The sequence below is a fragment of the Manacus candei genome, unplaced genomic scaffold (genome assembly GCF_025592945.1).
Source record: "Manacus candei isolate 608988 ecotype Guabito, Panama unplaced genomic scaffold, ASM2559294v1 h1tg000042l, whole genome shotgun sequence".
NCBI lineage: Eukaryota > Metazoa > Chordata > Aves > Passeriformes > Pipridae > Manacus > Manacus candei.
Genome location: NW_026138090.1, coordinates 4,365,098 through 4,389,153, shown reverse-complemented (window position 1 = coordinate 4,389,153; position 24,056 = coordinate 4,365,098). Strand labels below are relative to the sequence as shown.

The 24,056-nt window shown below is 43.6% G+C and overlaps 1 protein-coding gene and 1 long non-coding RNA gene across 7 annotated transcripts in view; both read left to right on the top strand.

Moving 5' to 3' along the window:
* The window catches only part of FRMD4A (FERM domain containing 4A), a 365,081-nt gene that overhangs the window by 67,260 nt on the left and 273,765 nt on the right, over positions 1 to 24,056 (top strand). The window contains exon 1 of one of the 6 annotated variants that reach the window (XM_051795151.1): positions 18,451 to 18,866. The exons of the other annotated variants lie outside the window; for them this stretch is intronic. Within the exon in view, the coding sequence (XP_051651111.1) occupies positions 18,834 to 18,866 (33 nt within the window). The 5' untranslated portion in view covers positions 18,451 to 18,833. Of the gene's footprint in view, positions 1 to 18,450; positions 18,867 to 24,056 lie in introns of those variants that run through there. 6 annotated transcript variants of the gene reach the window in all.
* LOC127474449 (uncharacterized) lies at positions 14,542 to 15,678 on the top strand. The gene is made up of 3 exons (XR_007905853.1): positions 14,542 to 14,609; positions 14,702 to 14,753; positions 15,255 to 15,678. It is a non-coding gene; the product is annotated as an uncharacterized LOC127474449 (long non-coding RNA).

Genomic DNA, 24,056 nt, shown 5'->3' with positions numbered 1-24,056 from the left:
TCTGACCTTTAGCTGTCAAAGGCTATGGCTTGACAGCATTGTTCTGTCTAACTTCCACTTCATTTGATCTGTTTATATGGCCACTATTTTCCACATCATTGACAAGGCACTGGGTGGGTTATTTGTCACAAGGCTGACAGTTATAGACTGTAATGTCTATAAATAGCCCCTGTTTTTTAAGGTAATCAATGGAAAAATGAGTCTCAAAGTCTGAGAGGTTACAAATAAAGGTATTTGCTCCTGCCTTTTGCAGACACAAGGGGCAGGGGTCTCACTGGAAACAACGGCACAAAACATTTATTTCATGGGCCTCCTGTGAGCTAAGACCTCGGCTTATACAAAGGAACAGCAGCTCTGTTTGTGACACAAGGGCTACCTTTTCATGCCAAACTTGATTTTTTCATCACAGGCACAGACAACTGTGCTGTGCAGTTGTGCTACCCTTGTAGGATAGGGTCTGTACCATGTGCACGTGTATGAGGTACCCCATAACTGTGAGATGGGGCCAAAAAGCCCAGTGTACAGTATGGGTGCTTGCAGGGAGGAATAAGGATATGGATCACACTGCTTCCCAGCAGTGAATAGATTTTCTTCCTAAGCTGAAAGTTGGACCCTTGTGTTTAACAGCTATAAAAGGACTCAACTACTCTATTTCTTTCTTTCATCTGTTACCTTTTGAATCACTTAAACCATGTGCTCCATGGTATCTTTTTGCAATAGGTTTCAGTTTAATGGCATATCATAAGGAAAGTACTCTGTTAAGTTCATTTTAAACTAATGCTCAGTGATATTGTTGCATGTCTAGAAGTTCCTCTGTTATGAGAAACAAACCAGTACTATTTTCTATTGCTCTTTGTTGGACTGTTTGCGATTTTACAAACCATTATCTTTAGCTTCTCTTTATTGCTTTTACAAGCCCAAAAGCTCTCTATTCCATTTCCTCTGTTTTGTGGAAGTCCTTCTAAACCTTTGATCATCTCTGTCTCTCATCTTTCTTTTCTCTATTTTTTCAAGACAGAGTCATCAGAACAGCACAGAATCTTCAAAATAAGGGTGCACAGAGATTTCTACAGTGGAATAATGAAGTCTGCATTTCATTCTCAACCCTTTCCCTTAAATTTCCTAACGTTCATTTTGCCTTTCCTATCACCACTGCTATTGCTGTGAATTTGGTCTCCAATCTTCTCCAGCTCTATCCGGAGGAGGCTGGGATTCCACGGGGTCTCAGTGAAGGCTTTCTTAGTCCATGGAGAAAACAAAAGGGAAAGCAGCACTCACAGTACGTGGGCTGAAAGAGGAGCTGTTACATATTGCATGCACACTATGGGCTTTTTATGGCCTCATTAAAGTCAGTGGGAACTTGTGGGGGCAGCATCAAGGTATAAAAATATTGCACACTGCTTAGATGGCAATTTTGCCTGAGCAGTGGCTGACCCTTTATGTGACCCCTGAACTCAGTGTGACTTAGCACTTAGAATCATGGAATCAAAGGATGGTTTGGGTTGGAAGGGACCTTAAATATCGTCTCCTTCCAATCTCCCTGATGTGGGCAGGGACACCTTCCACTTGACCAGGTTGCTCAAAGCCCCATCCAAACTGGCTTCCAGAGATGGGGCATTCAGAGCTTCCCTGGGCAACCTATTCCAATGCCTCACCACCCTGACAGTAAAGAATTTCTTCCTAATATCCAATCTAAACCTACCCTCTTTCAGTTTACAGTCATTCTTCCTTGTCCTATCACTACAAAAAAAAAAGGAAAGTCCCCCTCCTGCTCTCCCTGGAGCCTTCTCTTCTCCAGGCTGAGCAGCCTCAACTCTCTCAGCCTGTCTTTACAGGAGAGGTACTCTAGCCCTTTGATTATCTTTGTGCCTTTCTTTTTTTCAGGAGGGAAAGCAGAAACTGAGAGTAGTACAAAGATTTCAGAGATCGTGACTGTCTGTCATTCGATCATATGTATCTGAGTGCAAGGAATGAGAAGCAGACAAGGGAGTTCTTGGCAATCTGCCTTATGTGACACCCCCAGTCAACAGGTCTCTGTGTCTGTCTCTGACTTTATCTTTCCCTCAATCTTGCAACTTCACACCAGTCTGGGAGTCTGCCAGGAAGGTTGTGAGCTAACTAGGTGACAGCGATAGTGAGACACAATTGCAGAAGCTGTAATAAGCAGTATTGATTTTGAATAAACACGTGAGTAATATTGACTTGGAGGAGCTGTGTCTTAATAAGTGGAAGGACTGACTGAATCCAAAGGATGGAAAAGTAAGTAAGTCCCTTTCTGGAGCTGTGTAAGGTGGGTTTCAGTCACAGATATGAAATCACGATCTGTTTTCAGCTTCCTTTTTCTCTGTTGACAGATAAGAACCACAGGCTTTGCAATTGAATGAAGAACAAGAAAAATTCAGATGGATTGGTAGAGGACCAGGGACAATGAACAGAGCAGCATAAGGAAGGGATGAGTGAAACATGGTCCAGTGTTTGAGAAGAGGTGGACATCTGAATGATACTGAAATGTTAGAGGGAAAGAGGATAAAGTTTGGGAGCAGAAAAAAAGCTCACAATGAGATTTTAATTTTTATAAGTAAGTAAAAAAAAAATCCAAAACCAAACCCCTCTCCCCCACTGTTTCAGATTCACACCCTCATGTCCCTTCAGGGTAAATGGAGATATGCCATGGACTAAGTGGACTTTGGATTGCTCGCAACTCATGAGAGTTAGTAGCAGTGAAATCAGTCAGATGAGACACAATGGAAAATTATGATGTTGCCAGCTTATTCCTGGAATGAAGGCAGGAGTGTCTTAACATATCCCATTTCTTGATGAGCAGATTCCAGACTTTTGGATCAGGGATCCAACTCACCTTTGAGACTTGCTTGGGCTACCCCTCTGTCCAGGCAGATAGCCATAGGAAGGTTTCTGTGCTGGGTGCTGCTGTAATATTACTTTGGACCATTCATGCAAGCCCCAGAGATCACCAGAGACCCATGGGCCTCAACATGGGACCCTATCCCCCGATATCCCATGGATATGTGGATTATATTATGAGCAGTAATACCAGGGATGCCTGGCACAGGAGTAAAGAGATTGAGTTCCTTTGCATAAAATCACACAGAAAGGAAAAGTAGGGCATCTGGGAGGCAAAACCTCCGTTTCTTACAACTCCCTAGTTGTTCTTTCTGTATGGCAGCAAGAAGGCTGCTGTATGCAACAGGGGTCTTCGGAAATGAGGGCATTCCTTCTGCACATGCATATTCAAAGATTAAAGAGAAAGCTTTGAAATATTTCCAGAAAAGGGGTCAATTATGTAGATTTTACATGGCTTGTTATTAAGGCCAAAACTCACATCATTTTTACAAGGGCTGGAGGATACCAAGGCAAAGATGTAAGGGCTGGAGTCCAGATTTGCCTGGAAGAAGGGAGGGAGAATCAAAACATTGTTAATTATATCCTCTCAAGAAAGGGCTTGTGGTGCTAGGAATTCATCCCAAGAGGGTAATTTCAGGGCAACAGGTTGTAATATATATTATTGCTGGTCTAAGCAGGAGTAGGAAGGAACTCCAACTGTGGCACCTTCGGTAGCTTTTTGCAGGGAACTCTACTGGTAAGTTAAACAGCCTGTTCTGGGGAATATGATATCCTTCCTCCAAGCTGTCTGACGTCTTCAGCACCAATACAATAGTGAGTTGAAAGAAAACTGGTCAATAATGATTTCCATGAACTTTGCAAACTCTTTGATTAATTTTATTACAAAGGCTCTCAAAGAAACCAGAGGCATTTGGTGAAAGGTAAAGTATTGTGCCATTGATTAAAAACTGGTCAGAACAAAAAACCAGAGCAGGAATGACTAGTTAGTTATTACAATGCCAAACACATAACAAAGGGCTATCAAAGGCCATATTGTCATGGATAAATAAAAGGCTTCATTTAGAGGAATTAAGACTATTATATTTCTTTTATGTCCAACAAAGACTCCAGAAATATTACTTTTCTAAGTTAATGTCACACATTCATAGGTTATTAGAAGGCTACTGAAAATACAGTGTCTTGAAGGAAAGAAGGAGCTGGGTTTTATGATGTCCTTTCCAGTGTTTGATGTATTTCTTGAGTCTGGGAAGGAAGGCTGGTTCTTGGTGTTGGAAAAGTGCTTTTGCATTCACAGTTTTCATAGTGCAAAAAAGAGAATAGAGAATAGGTAGGAACAATCAACTCTTTATACCTGGACCAAAAATTCACAGTAGGTACAATGTTATATTTGGATGGCAATGAAAACTTAAAATCCCAATAGAGCAGCTTGCTATTCCACAGCTGATCAAAAAATTAACACATAAAACCATTTTTCAGTGGAATAGCAGATTTCAGCTAAAGATTTCAAGACCATTAACAAGTATCACTTCCCATGAGAAAATACCCAGTTTTCTCAAAAAGCTAAAACATCTGGGCCCAGATAGTGTTTTTCAGAGGAAATTTTGTGTCTTATGATGTACACAGCTTGCATCAGAGGGATGAACATTTTCTGATCAGCTTTGTAGATCCTACTGTTCCTGACTTCTTAGTATGAATCAGCTAGGAGCATGGAAGTGCTGGGACAGTGGTATAACACTTTTCTTCTGGAGATTTCAAAACATTTCACAAGGGCACTGATGTCTCTTTAACATTGGAAGACTGAGGAGAAGGAGAGCTGAAGGAGCTGCCTAAGGCCAGTGTGAGGCTATAGGAGGAGACCATGGAAGGAGACCTTCATGTCCTAATTCCCCATGCAGGTGCCCTTTCCAGTAAATTGTGGGGTATGTTATTATCAAATGAAAACCTCTGAGCTGATTTTTCAGAGTTGGCAAAAAGAGACAATGAATAGTCACAATTAGAAAGCTAACTCTGACTTTTTCAAAAGAGGAAAAATATAGGACTGCCCATTTATCTCCAAATTGAATCGAAGACTGTAGAACTGTGCGTGAGCATTGTTATTTTCCTTTATCAGCAAGGCATTGTTTTGTTGCATTAAATCTGTATGTTCAATAGATTTGATTTTCCAAGCAGCTGGGTTATCTTGCGCTGCGAAGGCTCTCTCTTAATCTCAATTGCTGTGCTTTTCTCAGTGCCGTTCCCAGCTGCTCAGAAATGAGCACAGTGCTTTCATCTGTCTTTTCGTGCTCTTAATAGGTGTGACAGTTTCAACAATACCCGTATGTAGGAAAATATGCAGGTTTTAATTTGTTTTTTCTTTTTAAACGTGATTGTGAAAAAATATGGGCAAAAAGGTGTTGCTTTTAAATAATGGAAGTTCTGCCATGATCACACACATGTTTCTTTAGAAGGGTGGGCTTTTTTTTTTTTCCAGTTTACTCTAACACATATTTGCAGCCAAAGCTTATTTATCCACAGGAGACAAGGGAACAGAAGAGAGCTGAAAGTTGCAGAGTTAGGCCATAGGTGCTTTTCAAGTGATGGTGATGCACAACTAGGATTAATATATGTATCTGATCATTTGGCTTCTTGCAAACATCTTTTGAGACACTAGACTGTTGATTAACTACTTTTCTTCCTGTCCTGATAAGGCTCTTTTGTGTAAAGAAACCCTCCTCATGACATGAGGGGTCCATGATTTTAGTGTACCCTTATTGGCATGGTGGAAGTACCAACACAACAGAAGAGAAAGGGGAAGCTTTGGAGGATGGGATGCTTAGTGGAGGACTCTTTGCTCTGAAACTAAACAGTGTTCAATGTTACAAAGAAGTGCTTAGAAAACCAAGCTGGAAATGCCTGAAAATTAGTATCAGTCTTGCAGCTCTCCTGGACACTGAGCAACTGCAATGGGAGACACAGATCTCTACAAAAGATTTCAGCATGTGGTATGTTGTGATTTGGCTCGAGTTTGCACCTTTCAGTGCAAGGAAGTGTTTCAAAACCTGGCCCCTGTGAAGGCAGGACCAAGGGTTTTGTTGTCCAGAAAGGACCAAGCATGCTAAATCTTGAGATATGATGAAGTGATGCCCATACACAGCCTTGGTCCAGACATTTTTCTGCTTGCAGTTCTGGGGAAGCAAGAGAAGGGAAAAGGGATATGGCAAGAAGCAGGAAGCAATGTGTTCAGGAGGGAGGATTAGATTTGCAAAGGTGCTCACATTTGCATTTCCTACCAATAGTTACGGCATGCAAAACAAGTTCCCTTTTGCAGAGTTGCCTGAGCTGCAGTGTTGTCAATGTTTTACCTGAACAGGCTGCACTGAAACCAGAGTGAGTGAGAAGTCATCACACATCCAGCTCAGCCAGCCCTGCTATAGGAGTGCTAACCTGGGTGCCAGAAAGTCCTTGTCCCACTGCTCCAAATCCAGCAGATCCCAGACAGAGCTCTGAGAAACCTGACATCAGGAAAACAAGAGGATATTCTCTTCTCTGGACCACAATCACTCTCCTGTCTTTGCAACAAAATATATATGACAAGGAAATAGTGGCATTTTTGTAGAAAGAATGAAGATTTGCTCTGGAAATGTCACCATTTGGTCTAACCTAATGTCATTTGGACAAGAGGGGGCTATTCACATCAACTGGAAATGTTGCCAACAAACTAAGACAGATGAGTAGGTACAAAGCCAGTCTGCATGCTGCTCACTTTGAAGTATTTTCCTATTTTCTTATTGCAACCATATTTATGAAATATCCACTGAGTGTACAACTGCTGTGGGCTCTTTCAAAATCTAGCAAATGCAGTATTTGACCCCTGTATTTTAGAAGATGTAGTGATACTGAAATTTTAGATACCCGAGGCTACAATAAGGACTGTAAAACATTTTTCTTTTCTATGTGAAACTCGGGAAAGCAGCTGATCTGCACAATAGCCTATTCCACATTCTTAAAGGATTATTGGTAAAGGTTTGATCTACAGCCCAACCCTCCTGAGCTGGGCAGCCCAAGGCAAAAGAGGCCTTTGTGTAATGTAGTTTACTGAAGTTTTTTAACAAAATAGATCACCTGAAAAAGCGTTATTTTGCTAGCCCAAGTGTGCCTAAGGACTTTGCCTATATAAGAAAAACTGATTTTAAAAACCCCACAGCCAAGTAAAGAACAAAATACATGAAGTTACTTCTTATCAATGGTCTGGAAAATGACATTTCAAGCAGAAAGGGGAGTCCTGTGTTAGACTTTCTCTACCAGCAGATGAATGCCTATCCCTTTTCATGGCTGTTGGCTCTTTCTACTGTAACTTACTCTTCTTCGTTTTTTCACTTTTGATTTTCTTTTCCCTCGCGTGTTTTTCTTCTCTTAGGTGAGGTGGTTTTTCTAATCCAACATCTCCCAGACAGATAGGCACACCAGCTTTGAGGACTGGGAAATAGATTTGAGTTTGGACAGGCTGAGGAAGGGCAGGAGCTCCTAAATCATCCCATGAAACCCTAGTCTACATGTCTGACACTGGTGCTTACAGGCTGCAGTGCTACAGGATTTTTCCTTGGGTGAGACAATTAAACCCCCCCCAGTTGGTTTTCACTAGTGGATAATAAATCCAATGATGTTTCTAAGTAACCTTTTAAAATGAAGACCACTTAATTATCTGTGGGACACATATTTAGAGAAAATGCATATAGTCTGTACATTTTTTTCAAAATGCAAGATCTTAAAGATATTTTTAAATGGCATTAAAAAAAAAATCCTGTAATAGATTTCCAAATCTATGTGAGGTCCTGCAGGAATAAAAAGCGCCTTGAGGTGGAACTATAATAACTCAGTAGTGGTCAGCTCTGGCAGCCAAACACACCCTGGAGAGGAAGATGAAGGCCATGGTGCAGTGTGGTGTTCCCAGGCACAGACACAGCAAGGTCCTGGAGACCTTCTGAGGAGCGTATCAGCAAGGTGACTTCAGAGGACCATGTCTGGAGGAAGAGTAGCTCCAAGGGAAGCTTTAGAGAGATTAATTGTAGGGACGAGGGAGGCAAGGATAGGAACATACCTGCAGATTTGGCTCTCCAAAGGCAGATCCATGTAATAGAAGTGATTAATAATAGCAATGGGACAACACCATGTGGGAGTCAATGTCACAATATAGGTGCTGGCATTGCTGGAGATCACTGCCATGCAAAAGGGAATGAAGTCAGTAAACATCTGAAGAGAATACTCTTGGTGATTTCTGCCAAGAAGTGGTTCAGTAACATCTCCTGAAATTAGACCCATTGCTATTGGTATTTCATTAATATTAAGAACTTATTGCTGGCACTATTTCCTATAATTTATGTTCTCTGTTGGCTTAACCTAGGAGCAGCATCTCTCTTCTTCACTAGACCCTGCCCATACCTGATCTTACCTTTGGGCCCAAGGGGAGCTTACAAAAAGTCCAAAATATAGGGTCCCCTTCAGTTCATCCCACCTTTGAACAGCAGCAGTGAACTTCCTGCCTCCTGATGTGTTTTTCTGACTGCTTTAGATCTACATCTATGACACAGACAACGAGAGGCTGCTGTTCCCTTGGACATGCAGTGTTTGCCAGGCAAAGGCCGAGCAGTGGGCTCCACCTGGGCTGCCCAGGTAAGTGTGCTGAGCTCAGGTGGCCTCACTCCCACTTTTCCACAGTCAGCCACAGGTGTAGCTGGTATTGGTGAGGATGCCCAAGTAACAGGTTAAGCAGGACTATAAGGAGCAGCGTGCGAGTGATTTTTAGTTAGGGGGAAAAAAGTGGATCTAAAAATGTATTTGTACCTGACAGGGCTGATCTGCAGAACTAATCCTTTGCATTTCTTTTGCATCTTCCATCTGTGATTTCATGGTTAATTGACTTATCCATGCAATGTTCCTCTGAGGTATAGATTATCTCCACTTTCAGAGTGATAAAACCGTGCACGTAGGGGTTTGAGACACGACTTACCCTAAGCCCTCGAGGGATTACAAAGCAGAGAACAGAGTAGACCTTGGTCCTTCCTCTGCACCCTGAAGGTGGGGTCCCTCTTTCCATGGAGATGCACAAGCTGTGATGCTCCACATGTGTACAAGCCATCTCACTGCACCCAGTGGACCTCAGCATTACCCAGAATGCTCAGCAGGGATTTGCTGGGTCTGTCCAGAGCATGAGGCATAGAGGTGCTCTTGTTCCACACGTGCGAACCCTGAGGCACAGGTCAGGCCAGTGCTCATGGACAAATGCCATAGCCACCAGCCTGTGGTTGGATTTATTTTTAGTTATCCCAGTGTCAATAACTGCACCGCAGAACCGGCCGCTTCGATCGCGCTGATGCTTTGAAGATCAATGTTTGTAACAGTCCTGGCTACAGCTCTTTGGGGGAATCAAAGCTCCATCCTCCATTTGTAAGGCTGAACTTCATCCCTCTGGAAGCTGTGGAAGACTTTCACCTGTTACAGGTTAGAGTACGTGCTTTGGGTTGTGCCTGCATAACTCCTGTAAGGACTAATAGAAGACAAGAATCAGCCTCCATTGGATCAATAGGAGACAAGCCCCATGCTACAGATTTCTTTCCTTGACTAAACTGAATCCTTCCCCAGACCTTTAGTTTTGTTTGCACAATGGCGCTGCCTTTTTTATTGTTTTTAAAAAGCAAAGTAAGGTAAAGAGGGAAGGAGAGTTAAGAAGTGGTGACATCAAAAGAAATGTAGTAGCGGATAAAGAGCAGGTGAGGAAACACTTTACAGGAAATTTGGAGGAAAATTGGGTATCTAGCAGTCCTTACATCCAAGTGATGCTACGACTTTAGTGTCATGTTAATTAACTGTTTAATTTGTTGAACTTTGCAAAGGTAATCACCTTTGCAAATACCATGCACTACAGGCACATTTCAGGCAGATTTCAGGAAACAGGTACAACTTTACACTATCTCTTCATACCACAATTTCTGACTTTTGCCCTATATTGTAGATCATCTACCATTATTTTAAAAAGTTCAGCTCTATCATCACAGTGACTGCCTTTCTTATTGCATGCAAGATACTTGAGATGGGCAATCAGGGTGTTAGGATAATGAGCAGAAACCTTAATGAGATGCTGTCATCCTTACTTCTGCCAGGATTGTGGCATGGGAAGCACAAAAAAATGCATTTCTGTTAGGCAGCAAGGGCACATGTGACTTTTTCCTTATACAGGTCAAGGAAACTGAGCCTTGAAAGTGCCAGTTCATTCCACTTACTCTAAAGAAATTATAATGACCCAACTGAGTTGTAGCCAGCCACACTGTAGATATTTGAAGTTAGCTGAGATGAATCCCATCTCTGAAGATTGCCCTGTCTCAGTGAGTTTTGTTGTTGCTTTCAGATAAAGAAAGATTGGGGTCCCTGAATTTTAACAACATCTAATAGTGGCATGAAATCCAGCATCAAATATTAATTCAGATGAGACTTTGATGTAAGTGGGGATTGTTGCTTAGGCTGAAAACAGGTTGATGATATATATTCATTATATGTAGAAGCTCTCCTGTGCCTTGCTGGGGATGCTGTGCTGGCATCATTATTTTATATGTTTATTGACATTCTGGGAGATGGATAAATGTCCCATTAGCCCAGTAAGGATGGCAAAATGAGACAGCAGGGAGACCTAGACCTAGGATCAGAAATATTCTCAAAATAACTTCTATGAGACTGTGGTACATGCAGTGAGAGGAGAACCTGAAAGAGGCTAACACCTCTGCAGACACTTAGAGCCCCTGCCCCGAGGAACTGAATCTGGGAGGTGAAAGGGTTTGAGAGGACCAAGAATTTGAATTAGCTGAATGAAACTCTGAGTCACTTTAGCTCTCATCTTCTTTTCAATGCCAGTGGTTAGAAACCACCACAACTGGGACATGCAGTGACCAACAGCTGGGTGGGTGGTCAAAGGGAGGTTTGGAGCACAAAGAGGATGGTGACCCAGGGAGGGGCTCGCAGGCAGCTGCTGAAGCAAGTGCACACGCACAGCTAGAAATATCCAGCACAACATAAGGCAGCAACATGCTACTGATATCAGCTGAATACAGGTTTTATTTGGGGGAGCTACAGGATCCCCAGTTGAGATGAAAGAGGAAGAGTGTCTGTCTCTTATGCCAGAAGGTGAATCTAAGTGATAGTGATGACTCTGAGTTTGCAAGCAGTTCTAGAGGGTGGGGATTCATTAGGAGTTGAACAAACCAACACAAAAATATGTAAAATGAAAAAATGTGGGATCATCATGGAGAAAAAACTTATCACTACTTTCCCTGGGTCCTGTTTTCAGGCATCTGATTATGTCCTGTGAAGGAGTCTATCGCCATCAAATAAGGGGTGTGCAGGATCTACCTCAGACTCTGCCATCCAGGTGATCCTCCTGCCTACAGGGTTTTTTACATGCACATATATCACCTGAGAGCTGGACAGCTGCAAAATTCTTCACCTGCCTTCACCCTCAGAGGAATCAAAACTGCACATACATTTTGGAGAACAGATGGTCTCTGGTGACTCTTTTCATTTGGGGTTCTGATTTACATCAAAACTAACCTAACCTTTAAAGAATCTCAACACAAAATAATATTTTATAGGACTGCTTTTGTGCAACCCCAGATTATTATTATTCTTTTGTACTTTGTCAACCCCTTTCTTCCCCTTGACCCTGTCTTCTATTTCTGCTTTATCCCAAGCACTTCTACTCGCTCCCTCCTTGTCTTCTCTTCCCCAGACCAAAATACCACAGTCCAGGATTTGCACAGATGTAATGGCATTTCACTTTAGGGAAATGACTACTTAATGCCTTGTCTGCCCTGTGAGAGCTGGGCTCCTCTCCCAGTACACACAGAGATGTGTCCACAGAGCATCAAGTGCATTTATGAGCATTCACAGAGTATCTGGGAGTCACCTTGCATCAGAGGTTGTGTTTTTACAGACATGAAGTAGCTATAATCAGGTTTCTAACTGAGAGCATAATAACTGTGCTTTAGTGGAGTTGTAGCTTTGGGAAAGGGTGTTTAATTTGACAAAGATATTGACAGGGATGGCAGGGGATTCCTTTACATTAAAAAAACAGCTTCTGTTACCCTGTTCTGTTGATTTCTTCCTGCAAACCAAACACACCCGGTGTTTGTTGCTTTCTACATCATGCCCTGTTTGAACAGTTACTGAAGTGGATGAATAAATCATCTGACTGCTGAAAATGCATGCATAGACCTAATGCTCTAGTAAAAGGCTTTGTGTGTGTTTTGACTGTTAACATCCAGAACAGCAAATATACCTAGCAGCAAAAGGAAAATACAGCTCAGTTGCTATTTGGGGAAGGAAGCCCCATCATATTTCCAGTACACGTTTTGTCAGAAGACTAAGCAGGATGCTCAGCCTTGTGGTTGTACCTGCTGGGACCCAGGACAGCCAGAGGCCATTTCCTCTGCTGGGCCAGAGTCTCTGTGCAGCATTTGTCAATTTGAGTCTGTAAGCCCCATCTCTACAGCTCCTCTTTTTCATCTGTAGATCTTGAAAGCATCTATGGATCCTCCTGGTGAGCCAGGATGGAGGCAAGGAAAAAGAAGATGGTCAGAGCCTTGCCCAGGTCACCAAACCAAAGCTTGGTCCTGGGCAGGACCCACTGAGCTGAATCAGCTTTTCCAAACACTGCAGTCCCCATCTCTGCTGGGGTGGTTTATTTGTGTGGTCGAGAGACAGCTTTTCCTTCCTAAACTGTTGCACTGGCTTAACAGGAATCATGATAACAAGGGCTGAGATCACTGGTGTGTCACAGAGACAAATGGCTTTCAGTTGTTGGAGGAGGATGGACAGACCCTGATGGCCCTGCCAGCCAGGGCAGGATGCTGAACTGGCTTTGCTGTAGTTCAGTTTCCCTCTCAGACTTGTACAATGACCTATGGTCCTCACATATGACTCTTTTATGTCTTCCTTCCAAATCTGGAAGGCAGATAAATCTTATTAATACCTCGAGATTTAATATTCATCATACTGCTTTCTGTGGAAAAAGCCCAACTTTTCTGGAAAGAGCAGTTCATTAGAGCCTTAAAGATGAACTCCAGAAAAGTAGCTGGTGTTTCCAGCCCTTACTAGAATTAGTACCATATAAGGGAAAGTTGGCAAATGATTTTAACAGCGCTTACTCAAGCAAATGCTGCACCAGTGGAACAGCTTGCAAAGAGCACGGGTCTGTTCCCTCTTAACCTCCCCATAGGTCCGTCCCTCTCCCTCTGAAACCACAGAGCAGATCTCAGAGGACTGCATTGGCAGTCTTGGAGGGGAAAACCATTTTCCATTTTGAAAATACACCCTACAACCAGCAACAATTAAACACAGCTCCTGTGTGTCAGTGCTGCCAAAGCAGCACACCCAGTACAGCACTGTTCCTCCCCTTGCATCACCAACAAAGCTGCCAGCTGAATTGTGCCTGTATCCTTGGTGTCTTGGCGTGGTACCAAGCAGGAAGCACACAGATAAGCTTTCAAGGATCCCAGTAGCTTTTTTAGGGCTGCTAGGCTCAAAAAGGAGCCAGTACCTTGCCTCTGGCTAGTAAAAAGAGCACACTTCACTCTGAGAACCTGGCCTTTCTGAGAACAAAGCTTTATATGTGCCAGGAGATTGCTTCAGAACAAGGTCTGATATATCACATTTTTTAGCCTTGTTTATAACATAATCTATAGCTAAACAGGAGACTGAAGAGGAAGTGCCATCCCAGAGAGGATGTACCCAGCCATCAGCACAGCCCAGTCTGTGCCATGCTTCATCCTCCCAGCACCTCTTGGAGAAGGGAATCCCCAGGCTGGCAGTGCTATGAGCTGCACTCACATGGGTGGGCACCTGTGCCCCACGCCACCCAAGGCAGTGCTGGTCTTGCTTCCCTTTGCCATCCTCAAAAACAATCAGCTTGCTCATCACATGGAGGTTCCAAATCTACCTGCACAGCCTGGGAAGTACTGGGTAGGACTCACCACCATACTCGGCACTCTTACCTTTTTTTAAAGTGTATCCTATAAAGAGGCACATAAAATTATTCATAATTTGGGTGGTTAGACTTCTTTTTTTCACCATTCACCATTTAGGGAAAAAAGACAAAAGAAAGGAATTTCAGGACATTTTTAGGTGTGTGTTTTTCCTGAATGAATGAAAGAAAGTTAGAATGATTGATTGATTCATTTATTTTCTGCAATACAGAGAATTAATTGTTGAAAGCAGCTATTTTTAATGGGAGTAAAAAAAAAAAAAGCCCTAAAAGAGACTGGTTCTTGTAAAACATAAGCATTTGCCCATTTTTTAGGTAACCCGTGAAAAGTTTGCTTTCATGAAAAGCAGAGGAAACCTTGAGAAGCAGCGATGAGAGAAGCACAGTAGCACACAATAATATTCATACTACTTGGAAGCAAATGTTGTGCTTATGGGAAGTACGCAACAAAAATAAAAAAGCGAGCATGAAAGGCACTCCGAATGTTAAATATTCATTAGTATTCCCCACGCCGCCTGTTCTAAATATAAGATAGGTTTCAGCGCAGCCCCGGTATGTGACGGGATGTTTTCCCCGCCCTTGTACGATGCTATAGCCACTCGGATGGCGGGGCGTCGCCATGGCAACACGGCGATGCTACCTTTTGTTCGATGAATGAAATGACCAGTTGCGGGGTCGGCCGGGGGCACACACGCAGGGACAGCTGGGCTGCCACAGCACCTATTGTCCCGGTCACCTACAGGTCTGGGGGTGGAAGGCAGGAGGAGGTGGCAGATTTTTGCATCACAGAGCAATGAGTACTGGGTCCAAATCCAGATTCCCTCTGCCTTTCAGGACCGGTACAGGCAGCACAACTTGTCTCTCTGTTGGCATCCCCACCCCAAAGGTTAGGAAGGGTTCAATTTACAGAAGTTTTATCTCATCTCGGACGCACCCACAAAGGGTAAACAAGAGGAAAGCTGAGGGTTCAGTTACATACCATTGAGTTTGGCTGATTTTAGGACCCTCAGTCAATAGCCTGACAGTGAACACAAGGCTTTTTTGCACCATTTTCTCCTACTACTGGATACACAGGGCAAAATTCAGCTGCAGAGTCAGGCACTTAAAATCAGTCACTTACATCTACTTGGCCAAATATCAGGAGATATCTCTGCTCTCATTCTGGTCCATGGAGGTCTGTCAGCATAGTCAGCAGAGTCTAGAAGGAGATTCATCTCCAGGGCTGAATCCAGGTTGGATGTACTAAGCTCCAGGTAGACATCTACCTTGGTCTGCTGTCTAGAGTCCAGCAGACATTTAGATTATGACAATGTATGAGGGGGTTTCAAGGCATCTCAATCCCATGACTAGTTAAGGAGCTAAGAGTGATTATATTCCCATCTTCTAGGATGTGGTGGGTTGAATCCAGGACAGAGTGAACCTCTGCAACACCTGTGAGAACCAGACAAGTTGGTCCCTTCTTCTGCAGATGGAGAACCTGAGATACGCTGGGTGTAGCTGCCCAGGATCTGAGTCAAATGCTGCTCCCCTCCCCAGGAAGAGAATGAGATTGCAAGTGTTCACATTCTCCTTTAGCCTCTGCAGTGCCTTTGATCTGAAAATCTCAGGAGCTAAGGCTGCAGAACAAGTCTGTGGTAATTTGAGAATTGCCATGAGTTGCAGCCCAGGAGAGGAAGGAAGTGTCAGACCATGGCACACGCTATTGCAGCACTGCTCTCCTGGCTACAGCAACTAAAGCTCTCATTTTAAAGTGAAGATAAACTTCTCTGGCTCCCACAGATGTAAAATTACTGCTCTGAATGTGACAGGGGGTTGCAAACAGGCTGGAATATGCCAAGAGTGGCCGTCCTGCTCCTGTAGCACAAGGAGGACAGGCTGGTGGTTGCACAGCCTTAAGCAGAGTATCTGCCTAGATGGTAGTAGGGCTCAAGTCCTACCTGGTGCCTGGAAATCAAGAGGAGGATGACATGATGCACAATACCCATCCATCCACTGTTGCTCCAGCTCTTCACTGGAAATTCCCGAACTTTCCAAGGAGCCAAGACAAAATGTACACAGGTAGAGCCACTTGGGTCCCCTGGCCCCACTGGTGAAGGTGGATGTGAACAGACCTTGCTGTCACACACCACTTCAACTGTGGCTCATGGTAATGCCATGCAGGAGCTGATAACTCACCCAGAGCATCCTTTGGGATGCAGCAGGGGGTCACAGCCTGCACTCCCCGGATAGGCAGACTCGCTGCTGGCTCATGGCCACAGCCACGGGTGCTGCTCAAACAGCACCATTCTCTTTCCCATTCCTACTCATCCTGCTGATCTGGGCTCTGCTCTGACTCATGCAGTATCAGCACAATTCCCAATCCATTCAGATCAGAGAGGCTTTGAGTGCTGCTGAACCAGAAAGGCACCAGCTTGCTTTTCTGGTCCCTGACTGAATTACTCCTGGGCTTTAGGAGAAATACTTTTTTTTTTTTTTTTTTTTTTGCTTGTAAACAAAGATAAGACAGGCATCCTCATGAGGCACTGTGGTTTAGCCTAGTACAAAGCAGAACTGAGTTTTAGGAGAACTGGGTGTTCGTATGCTACCATGCGTGCGTCATCCACATTATCATATTGTATTAAAGCTTGATCAGCTGGCCTGAGATCTCCAAAATACCCAAATACTCCTCTCTCTTTATGATCTTCTCGACATTTTGGAGACTCAAATTCTCCTGATGATTTGGGTGTTTCACAGATGCACAGACTTGTAAATTTCTCATCAGAGTCTGACACCACATTGTACAGCAGAAAAATCACAGCGGCCTTGTTTTACTGGAGTCTGGAGTTCCTGCTGTCATTTATTCAAAGTCTTACTGAAGTCTTTTAAATACCAATAGCAAAACATACTTATATACATCCAGCAAGAAATAGATGAGCATGCCAGCATTGTACTGTGTCTCTAGCTCTGGAAAACTTATCTCTGCCTTCAGTACGATATGATCAGACTCCTTCACATTTGATAAGGACCTGAATTTGGCTGAGAACAGTTAATTATCTTTGACATGAATATTAATCACTGTAGGGGGCACCTCCCCTCCCTGTTTTTACCCCATAAAGAATAATAAGAAAAATGGCCTAAAACTGCAAGATCTACAGGGCCAAAAGGACTGGGAGAGAGAGAGAGGAAAAGGAATGTGTGGGCTTGAACACCTTCATCTGTGTCACTGTCTGGGAGCACTTTTGCTGTAGCTTGCAGGGCAGGAGTTGTGTCTGTCTCTGCTTTGCACCCTGGGATGTCATGAACCACCATGACACCACCATGAACACATTCCTTTGCATCTTCTCCCCCTCAGTGTAGCCTCCAGGAGCCCGGGTTGAGCATGACGGACACATGTGGGCAGAGATAGTCCCTGGCCTGAGCAGCCAAAGCAGGAGACCAGAGCAAGAGCAGAGGTTTATGTAGAGGTGAGGAACCATACAGGAGCAGAGGACAGGATTCTCTTTGACGTGGTACATTTGGGGTGAATCACTTTGGGAAAGAACCTGTCTCTCTTGCTGGTCTTGCAGGAGCCTCAGTGGCTGGTTTGGATCAGAAAGTAGAGTTTTAGATGGTGAAAGCTAAATGAGGTGGATCCCCGTGGTCATCCAGGGAACATGTGGCAATGTCAGGAGTTTAACCAGATCTAACTCAGTGCCTGAATCAGACTGTGACTATCCCTGAGGATGTAGACATGGGACCTAAAAGAAGAGCTGATGTTGAAGTGCATTAAAAATTTCCACCTGCAGTATGCTTCAACCAGCCTGACAGCGATTTTCGAACACTGAAAATCAAGTTCTGGTGGTGTAACAGGGTATTTCATTTCATTTTTGGACAGCAACTGGGTACTGGTATGTGGAAGGTTATCCCCTGGGCTGGGAAAGGGGAGTCTTTTTTGTGTCTGTTTTAGGAAGCAGGGTGGCCCTGGGGGGAGCCAACCTTTGGAGCAGTGATGGGGAGCTGGTGCTCATTTGATGGTGTTTCAAAGGACTGGTCTGGTCCAGTCCTGGGGACTGAACACTGGTGTATTTGTAGGTCTAAAGCCCATTTTTCAGATGGATTTTTCTCTGAAAGAGATTCAGTCCCAACATCACTCCATGATGGAAAACAAAATGCGGGAAGCAGGAGCAATTAGGGAATTTTCCACAAAGGCATGCTCTGATCTGAATTAAAATGCTAACAGAAATGCATTCACAGAGTATCTTTTGCTGACCAACTTTTCAGGACTATATTCCTTTTGTTTAGCCCTCTTTTCTTTCTTTCTTTCTTTCTTTCTTTCTTTCTTTCTCTCCCTGAGTTCCCCGCTGACAATTGACAGGAACTCCCTTTCAGCGTGGGTTTGGTCACTCACTGACAGCAAACGCGCCCAGCAGAAAATGCTCCAACTGTTGGCGTTTTGCGAGCGGGGAAAGCCTCCTGGGCTGAAGCTTGGAATCAGGATTACACCCTTTTAAGTCAGTCCCAGGGAATCCACAATCTCTCACGATGACGAAGTTTTCTTGGTGCTTCCCTCGCTAGCACAGGGAGTGGAGGAGCATCAGCCCCGCACGGGGACGTTACCAGATTAAACCCAGCGGCACAATAGGCAGGGCAAAAATCCCACACCTTCCCATCGCTGCCGCCGACCGGGTCCCCGCAGCTGGGCTGGGATCGCCTGTCCTGTGCTGAATGCATTACGTAAGGCAGGGATCGTTTGTCAGCCGCGATGGTACAAACATAGCTGCGGGCAGATTATGCACAGAGAGGGAGAGAGGAGGGAGAGGGAGGAAGGTCTCTCCAGGAACGGTGCTCCACGCGACTGAGGATTGCAAGTTGGCAGCTCGGCAGCTGGCTGAGCTCCCGTGAAAGGTGTCGCTGGCGGTCCCTGACATGCTCTTGTTCGTGTGGGATGCTTGAGACAGGAACGAGATACTAAGTTGGGGACAAGGATTGGCATGAGGATCGGATCAAAATGGAAGGGCTTCTGTCTCCGATGAGAACGAAGGTAGGAAAAGATGCTAATGTCTTTTGAAGCTGAATTTACCAGAGGAGGGGAAAGGGAGTTGCAGGGCTAGCTCTGTGAATAGGGGGCTTGCCGGGCTTTTGTCTCTTCTCTTTTCTCTCTCTTTTTTTTTTTCTTTCTTCTTTTTCAAAACTATGCTCATGAATGTAACTCGACAGAGGAGCGACAGCAGTCACCTCCAAGAGGGGAGTAACACATCACTCTTCTTTGACAGAGATGACCTTTGTAAATGAGTTTGCCTTTTGGAGTAGACAGCCATATTTTTGTTTGAATTTCCAGTTGGAGGCTCTCATTGTGTCTGTGTGTCTGTGCGTGCTCCCAGGGGAGCCGGTTGGGGAAAGCGTACCTGAGGCACAGGGAGAGGATGCTGCTGGTGGGCTACCCCACTACGGTGTTTTCAGCAGTAAGGGATGCATGGACAAGCAAAGTGGGTGATTTTGTGCCCAAACACACTGCCAGGGTGGGAGACCTCTTGGTGTGGACCCAGACTAGGAGGCTGTAAAAGAGAGTGAGTGTGAAAAGCTAAGGAATTGCTGCACTTGTCTGATGCCTTCTCACACTCCCAACTCTCTTTAAAGGTTTGACATTAATCCTCATTATTCAGAAACTTGAATTTCACCAGGGAAAAGCCAGAGACAGATACAGTGATGGTTTAGTTTGTAAAATTTCCTTCCATGCTATTATTTCTGTGTGGTCCTGGGGGATAGACTGAATCCTGATTGTATTTTATTTAGTCACTGCCTCCATCCCATGTGGTAACTGCCTTGGGTAAATCCTTCTGATTTCAATCCATCAGCGCACACAATCCACCCCTCTTGTATCTCAAGATGGGAAGAACTGGGATTCAAAGACAATTCTTGCTATCAACAAGGTATCTTTCATATGTCTTAAAGGCAAACAGTTTTGAAGGTGCAATCTGACCAGGGTTGTTTTATAAAAATGCCAGACTTGAAAAAATTTTAAGAAATTGTCTGGTCCAGCCACTGTGCTGAGGCAGATCAGCTAGTCCGGTCTCCTCAATTACATCCCTGCCATCCACCACCTTAAATTAAAGGCTCGTCAATGATTGAAAGTATTTTCAATATTAAAAGCAAGAAAAGTGATTTAAATGAAAATAATTTGCCAGCAAATGGCTTCACTGCAATTCTCCAGGGGAGTAATTTTTTTTTCCACTTTAATTCAGTTCTTTTTTGTCTTGCCCTGTAAGTTGGGAATTTGAAAAAGGACCTGCCAACTTCATATAGCTCTCCATTACAAAGAACAATGCTATGGGCAGTTTATAGAATGAAAGATTTATAAGGGATTATAGACCCAGCCATTCATCTCTCTCATTACTGAGGAATACATACACTAATGTTAGGGTTTTTTAAGGCATTTCTCAGTATTATATTTTTTTAAAACCAGATAATGAAAAAAAAAGAATTCCTAACAGCTGCCCAACAGATCTCATTTCCATTATTAGAAAACGTAACTTTCATCACTTTAGTTGATGTTTCCATTCTGCTCCTTTAACCAGGCTTGAAATGACTGCTGGAGGCAGTGTCTCCCAGGGCTGGTGTGCTACCAGACTGACGTGTGGATTACAGCCAGGCGTGTGTACTATCAGCACCTGCAGCATGTGTGCAGCTATAAAAATGACAGAGTAGAGTAAGGGAAGTGGTCCAGGACTGCCCATTCTGTTTGTTCATCTGATCTGCTTGGTAGCTGCGACCGGAATGTAAACCCTAATAACCCCATTCATAAAGTATAATCTCAATTACCACTATCAGGTTATTTATTGATCCTGTAGAAGAAACTGCTTGGGAATATAGACATGATCCTTTGGATCACGGTCTGCTCTAACAGCAGAGAAAGGGAGAGATTCTGACTTCCTCTGTGTATGGGAAAAGCTTCTCAAGCCAAAGCAATGCAATTTTAAACCATCTACTGCAATGATGTAAAACGTGATTCTCTTGAAGATCCAGATCCTGACGTCCGTGTTACGTTGCTGTTAATCTGGAATAGTTCCATGGCAGCGGAAGGAGATATTCAAATAGAATCTGTGAAATAAAGGTCAGCATTTAGCCCTTACATCTTTACCTTTCAGAGAAATAACAATGCATAGATCACTTGAATAGACTTGAAAAGTAATCTCATTTCCAAGATGCTTCATAGCTGGCAGCGACTCCCTGCTCTCTGCCAGAAAATCAAGTGTAAAATCTATTAACTCTCCAAATACAACCTTAATATGTGATGGCTACAAAAAAAATCTCTTAACACCAACGAGGCTGCCGATGTGCTGAGACCCCTGCCTGTCACACTCCCTAATATTGCCTCGTTTTTATCCCTCTCTTCCCCCGTCTGTCTGATCCCATCTGTTGTCACTTCTTTTACACTCAGTCTGAGACTGTTGGAGGCTGGTTAGAAGTTATTTTGTCCTTTGGTTTGTACACTGACATGAAGGACAGTGGGTTAATGGTCATTTCTGGCAGTGCTGCCTGGAGTGAGCCTGGAACGTCTGGGAGCTACAAGACTTTAACCAGTGTAAAAACATCTCTTACGTTACAGTGAAATTCAAATAAAGGCTCAGTTTTACCTTTAGCGTCCCAAGCAGCTCTATTCAGTCTGCTCAAAACTAGATAAAAAATTAAAACCAAACAATTTTCTTTGTTTCCAAGGGTAAGTAGGGGGAAGGGCTGGCTCTGCAGGCACTTCTCACAGTCTGTCACCAGTAGGTGAAGACAACATATATCTGCCTCTCATAGCCAAACATGCAAAGGTCTCTGAAATTAAGATGAGGTCTAAATCCCTGCAGGTAGGCTTGGGTGAATCTCCCAGTAGCAACTGAAAACATGATTGCTGTCGGATCTTTGATCCTTATTGTTCACAGAGGTTCTCACTCCACATCAGAGCTGACAGAGGGACAGGTGGGCACATCTTGACTTCAAAAGCCCAATTTATGGTGCTGGAGCTGAGACACTGGACACTGCATGCAGGACAGAGCCATGGACACATGTCCTTGCCTCTCCAATGAGCGCCATGGCAGGGTTTGCCAGCAGAGGGCTGGGAATATACCCTAACCAAGAACAGATTTCATATGGGACTTGTTTCCCATTCCACAAGGTAATGAACCATTTGGTTACTGCCATGCTGGGTGATCATGGGGTGGAAAGAGAAACTGTTCAAAATATTTAGTAAATTGAGTATCAAACCTCCACTGCAGCAAGCTATGGGTGATTAACACATTTCTGCTTTTGTATAACTAGGGTGCACAAATGCAGCATTTCAAGGGAAAGGAGAGGAATACATGGTAAAACAGGCTGGTATATCAAAATTGAAGCAGATAAGTAGAATGCATTGAAGGGGAAATTCACTGCTTTTTTTGTGTTGATGATCAAATTTCACATGACTAGAAGTGATGGTGGGTTGTAAATATTTGGTGGGTTAATGAAGATACTTATAAATATTAGCAGAATCAGTTAAATTCTGTAGCCTAGCATGTCTGAGCCCCCTTTTTAAGAGCAAATGAATGTACACAATAGCAATGTCCCCATGCCACCTTAAGAGACTGTGAAGTCGATTGAGTACCACGAAGTGAAAAGAATGAAGAAATGCATAAATATTGCACTGCTTTTGTTAGCCTCCATTTTAATTTGTTTTATAAGCCTCAACACATGCACAGTTTGCCTTAACCCTCAGTGCATCGCCTTCAGCAAATTACACTGGCATAAGAATTTCAGTAATTTCGGTTTCTCTGCTGCTGACACTTGCCAGTGCATGCTACTGAATTTGCAATGAGCACCTGGCTCGAACCACGGCAGAACTGGCTACTGCTCTCTTTTCCTTTCAGAAGCCTGTGTTTGGCGCTTTTTTGTTTATCAAAGCACTGCTTCTCTTTCAGAGCGGCTGAAAGAACTTTTTCCAATGAACTTTTCGTCTGTTCAGAAACACACAGAGGGTAAATGGAGATTAATTACCGTCAAATTTACTAAGCTTTGCGTCCAAAGATAATGAATTTTGAGTGTTCCTGTGTACAGCGAATTCAGCAAGGGAACTCAGTAAATAATGTGTGTAGTATTTAGATAGTGCTATTTAAACGTTAATGGGCCTGTTCTCTCTTATTGAATCTTATTAACTTTATCTGTTTATTGTAGATTTTGGGGATTAGCAAACTCCCATGGTGTTACTGTTTGTTTGTTAAACCCTGTTGGCTCTGCTTTCAAAACCACTTAGTTTTTGACCACTAGATCTCTCACAAAAAATGGTTAAATTGTCCTTGTGCCTTGCTTAGGGTAATTCAAAGTGGCAGAGAAACTTTGGGAGGTACCATATTCCCTGTGAGTCCTAAATAGGAGAAGCCTGTGACAGCTGGCTTTTGAGATCGTCATAGGAGGAAATCAGGAGGGAAATCTACCCTAGAGAAAGGGAAGTCTGGAATCTGGGTTATCCCTATGGTTGGGATTGCTGTAATCTTTCACCCTCTTGGATGGTAACTGAAAAGCAGTTTACATAATCAGATTTTTTTTGTCATAGCGTGCAACTGCACCTAGAAAAACATTTGAACAGATTCTTAACTTTAATCTCACAAGCCGTCCAGCAGAAGTTCGAGTAAGGATCCTGCACTGTATGACAGCTACACATCTTAAAATCACCTTACTGCACTCTTGTACAAGCCAAGAAGCAGAGTAAGTCCTTTGCCTATGTTGTGAAACCATTCCTGGTGTTTTTAAGAATGGCAAAAGACTAAGGGGTAAAAAGTGCTCCCATCCCTCCAACAGCATGCACATTCCTCCTATGGAGTTGCAGATCCCTGTTTTGATACAGCTGTGTATTTCAATCCCATTTTGAATATCCCATCAAGATAGAAAATGCTGGTGCTGATGACATGTAGACACTGGTATTTCCAAAGCCATTTATTTTGGGGGATTCAGACCTCCCAGGTGGAGTAACCTCTCTTGGGCAGTAAGCACCCAAACCTTTCACCTTCCTGAGAAGCTGGGAACCACCCATGAGATGACACAGCCACATGAAGCCTGTAGCATGGATTGGGAAGTGCCAGTGCTTCCTTGGCAGCCCTTCCACAGGGCCCCTGCACAGGCTGTCAAGCAGCTGAAGGGGTATCTCCTTCCCTGCCTTATTATCGGTTTGACACAGAGGTTAATGAGGCCATATGTAATTCTCTGAGCTTGTAGA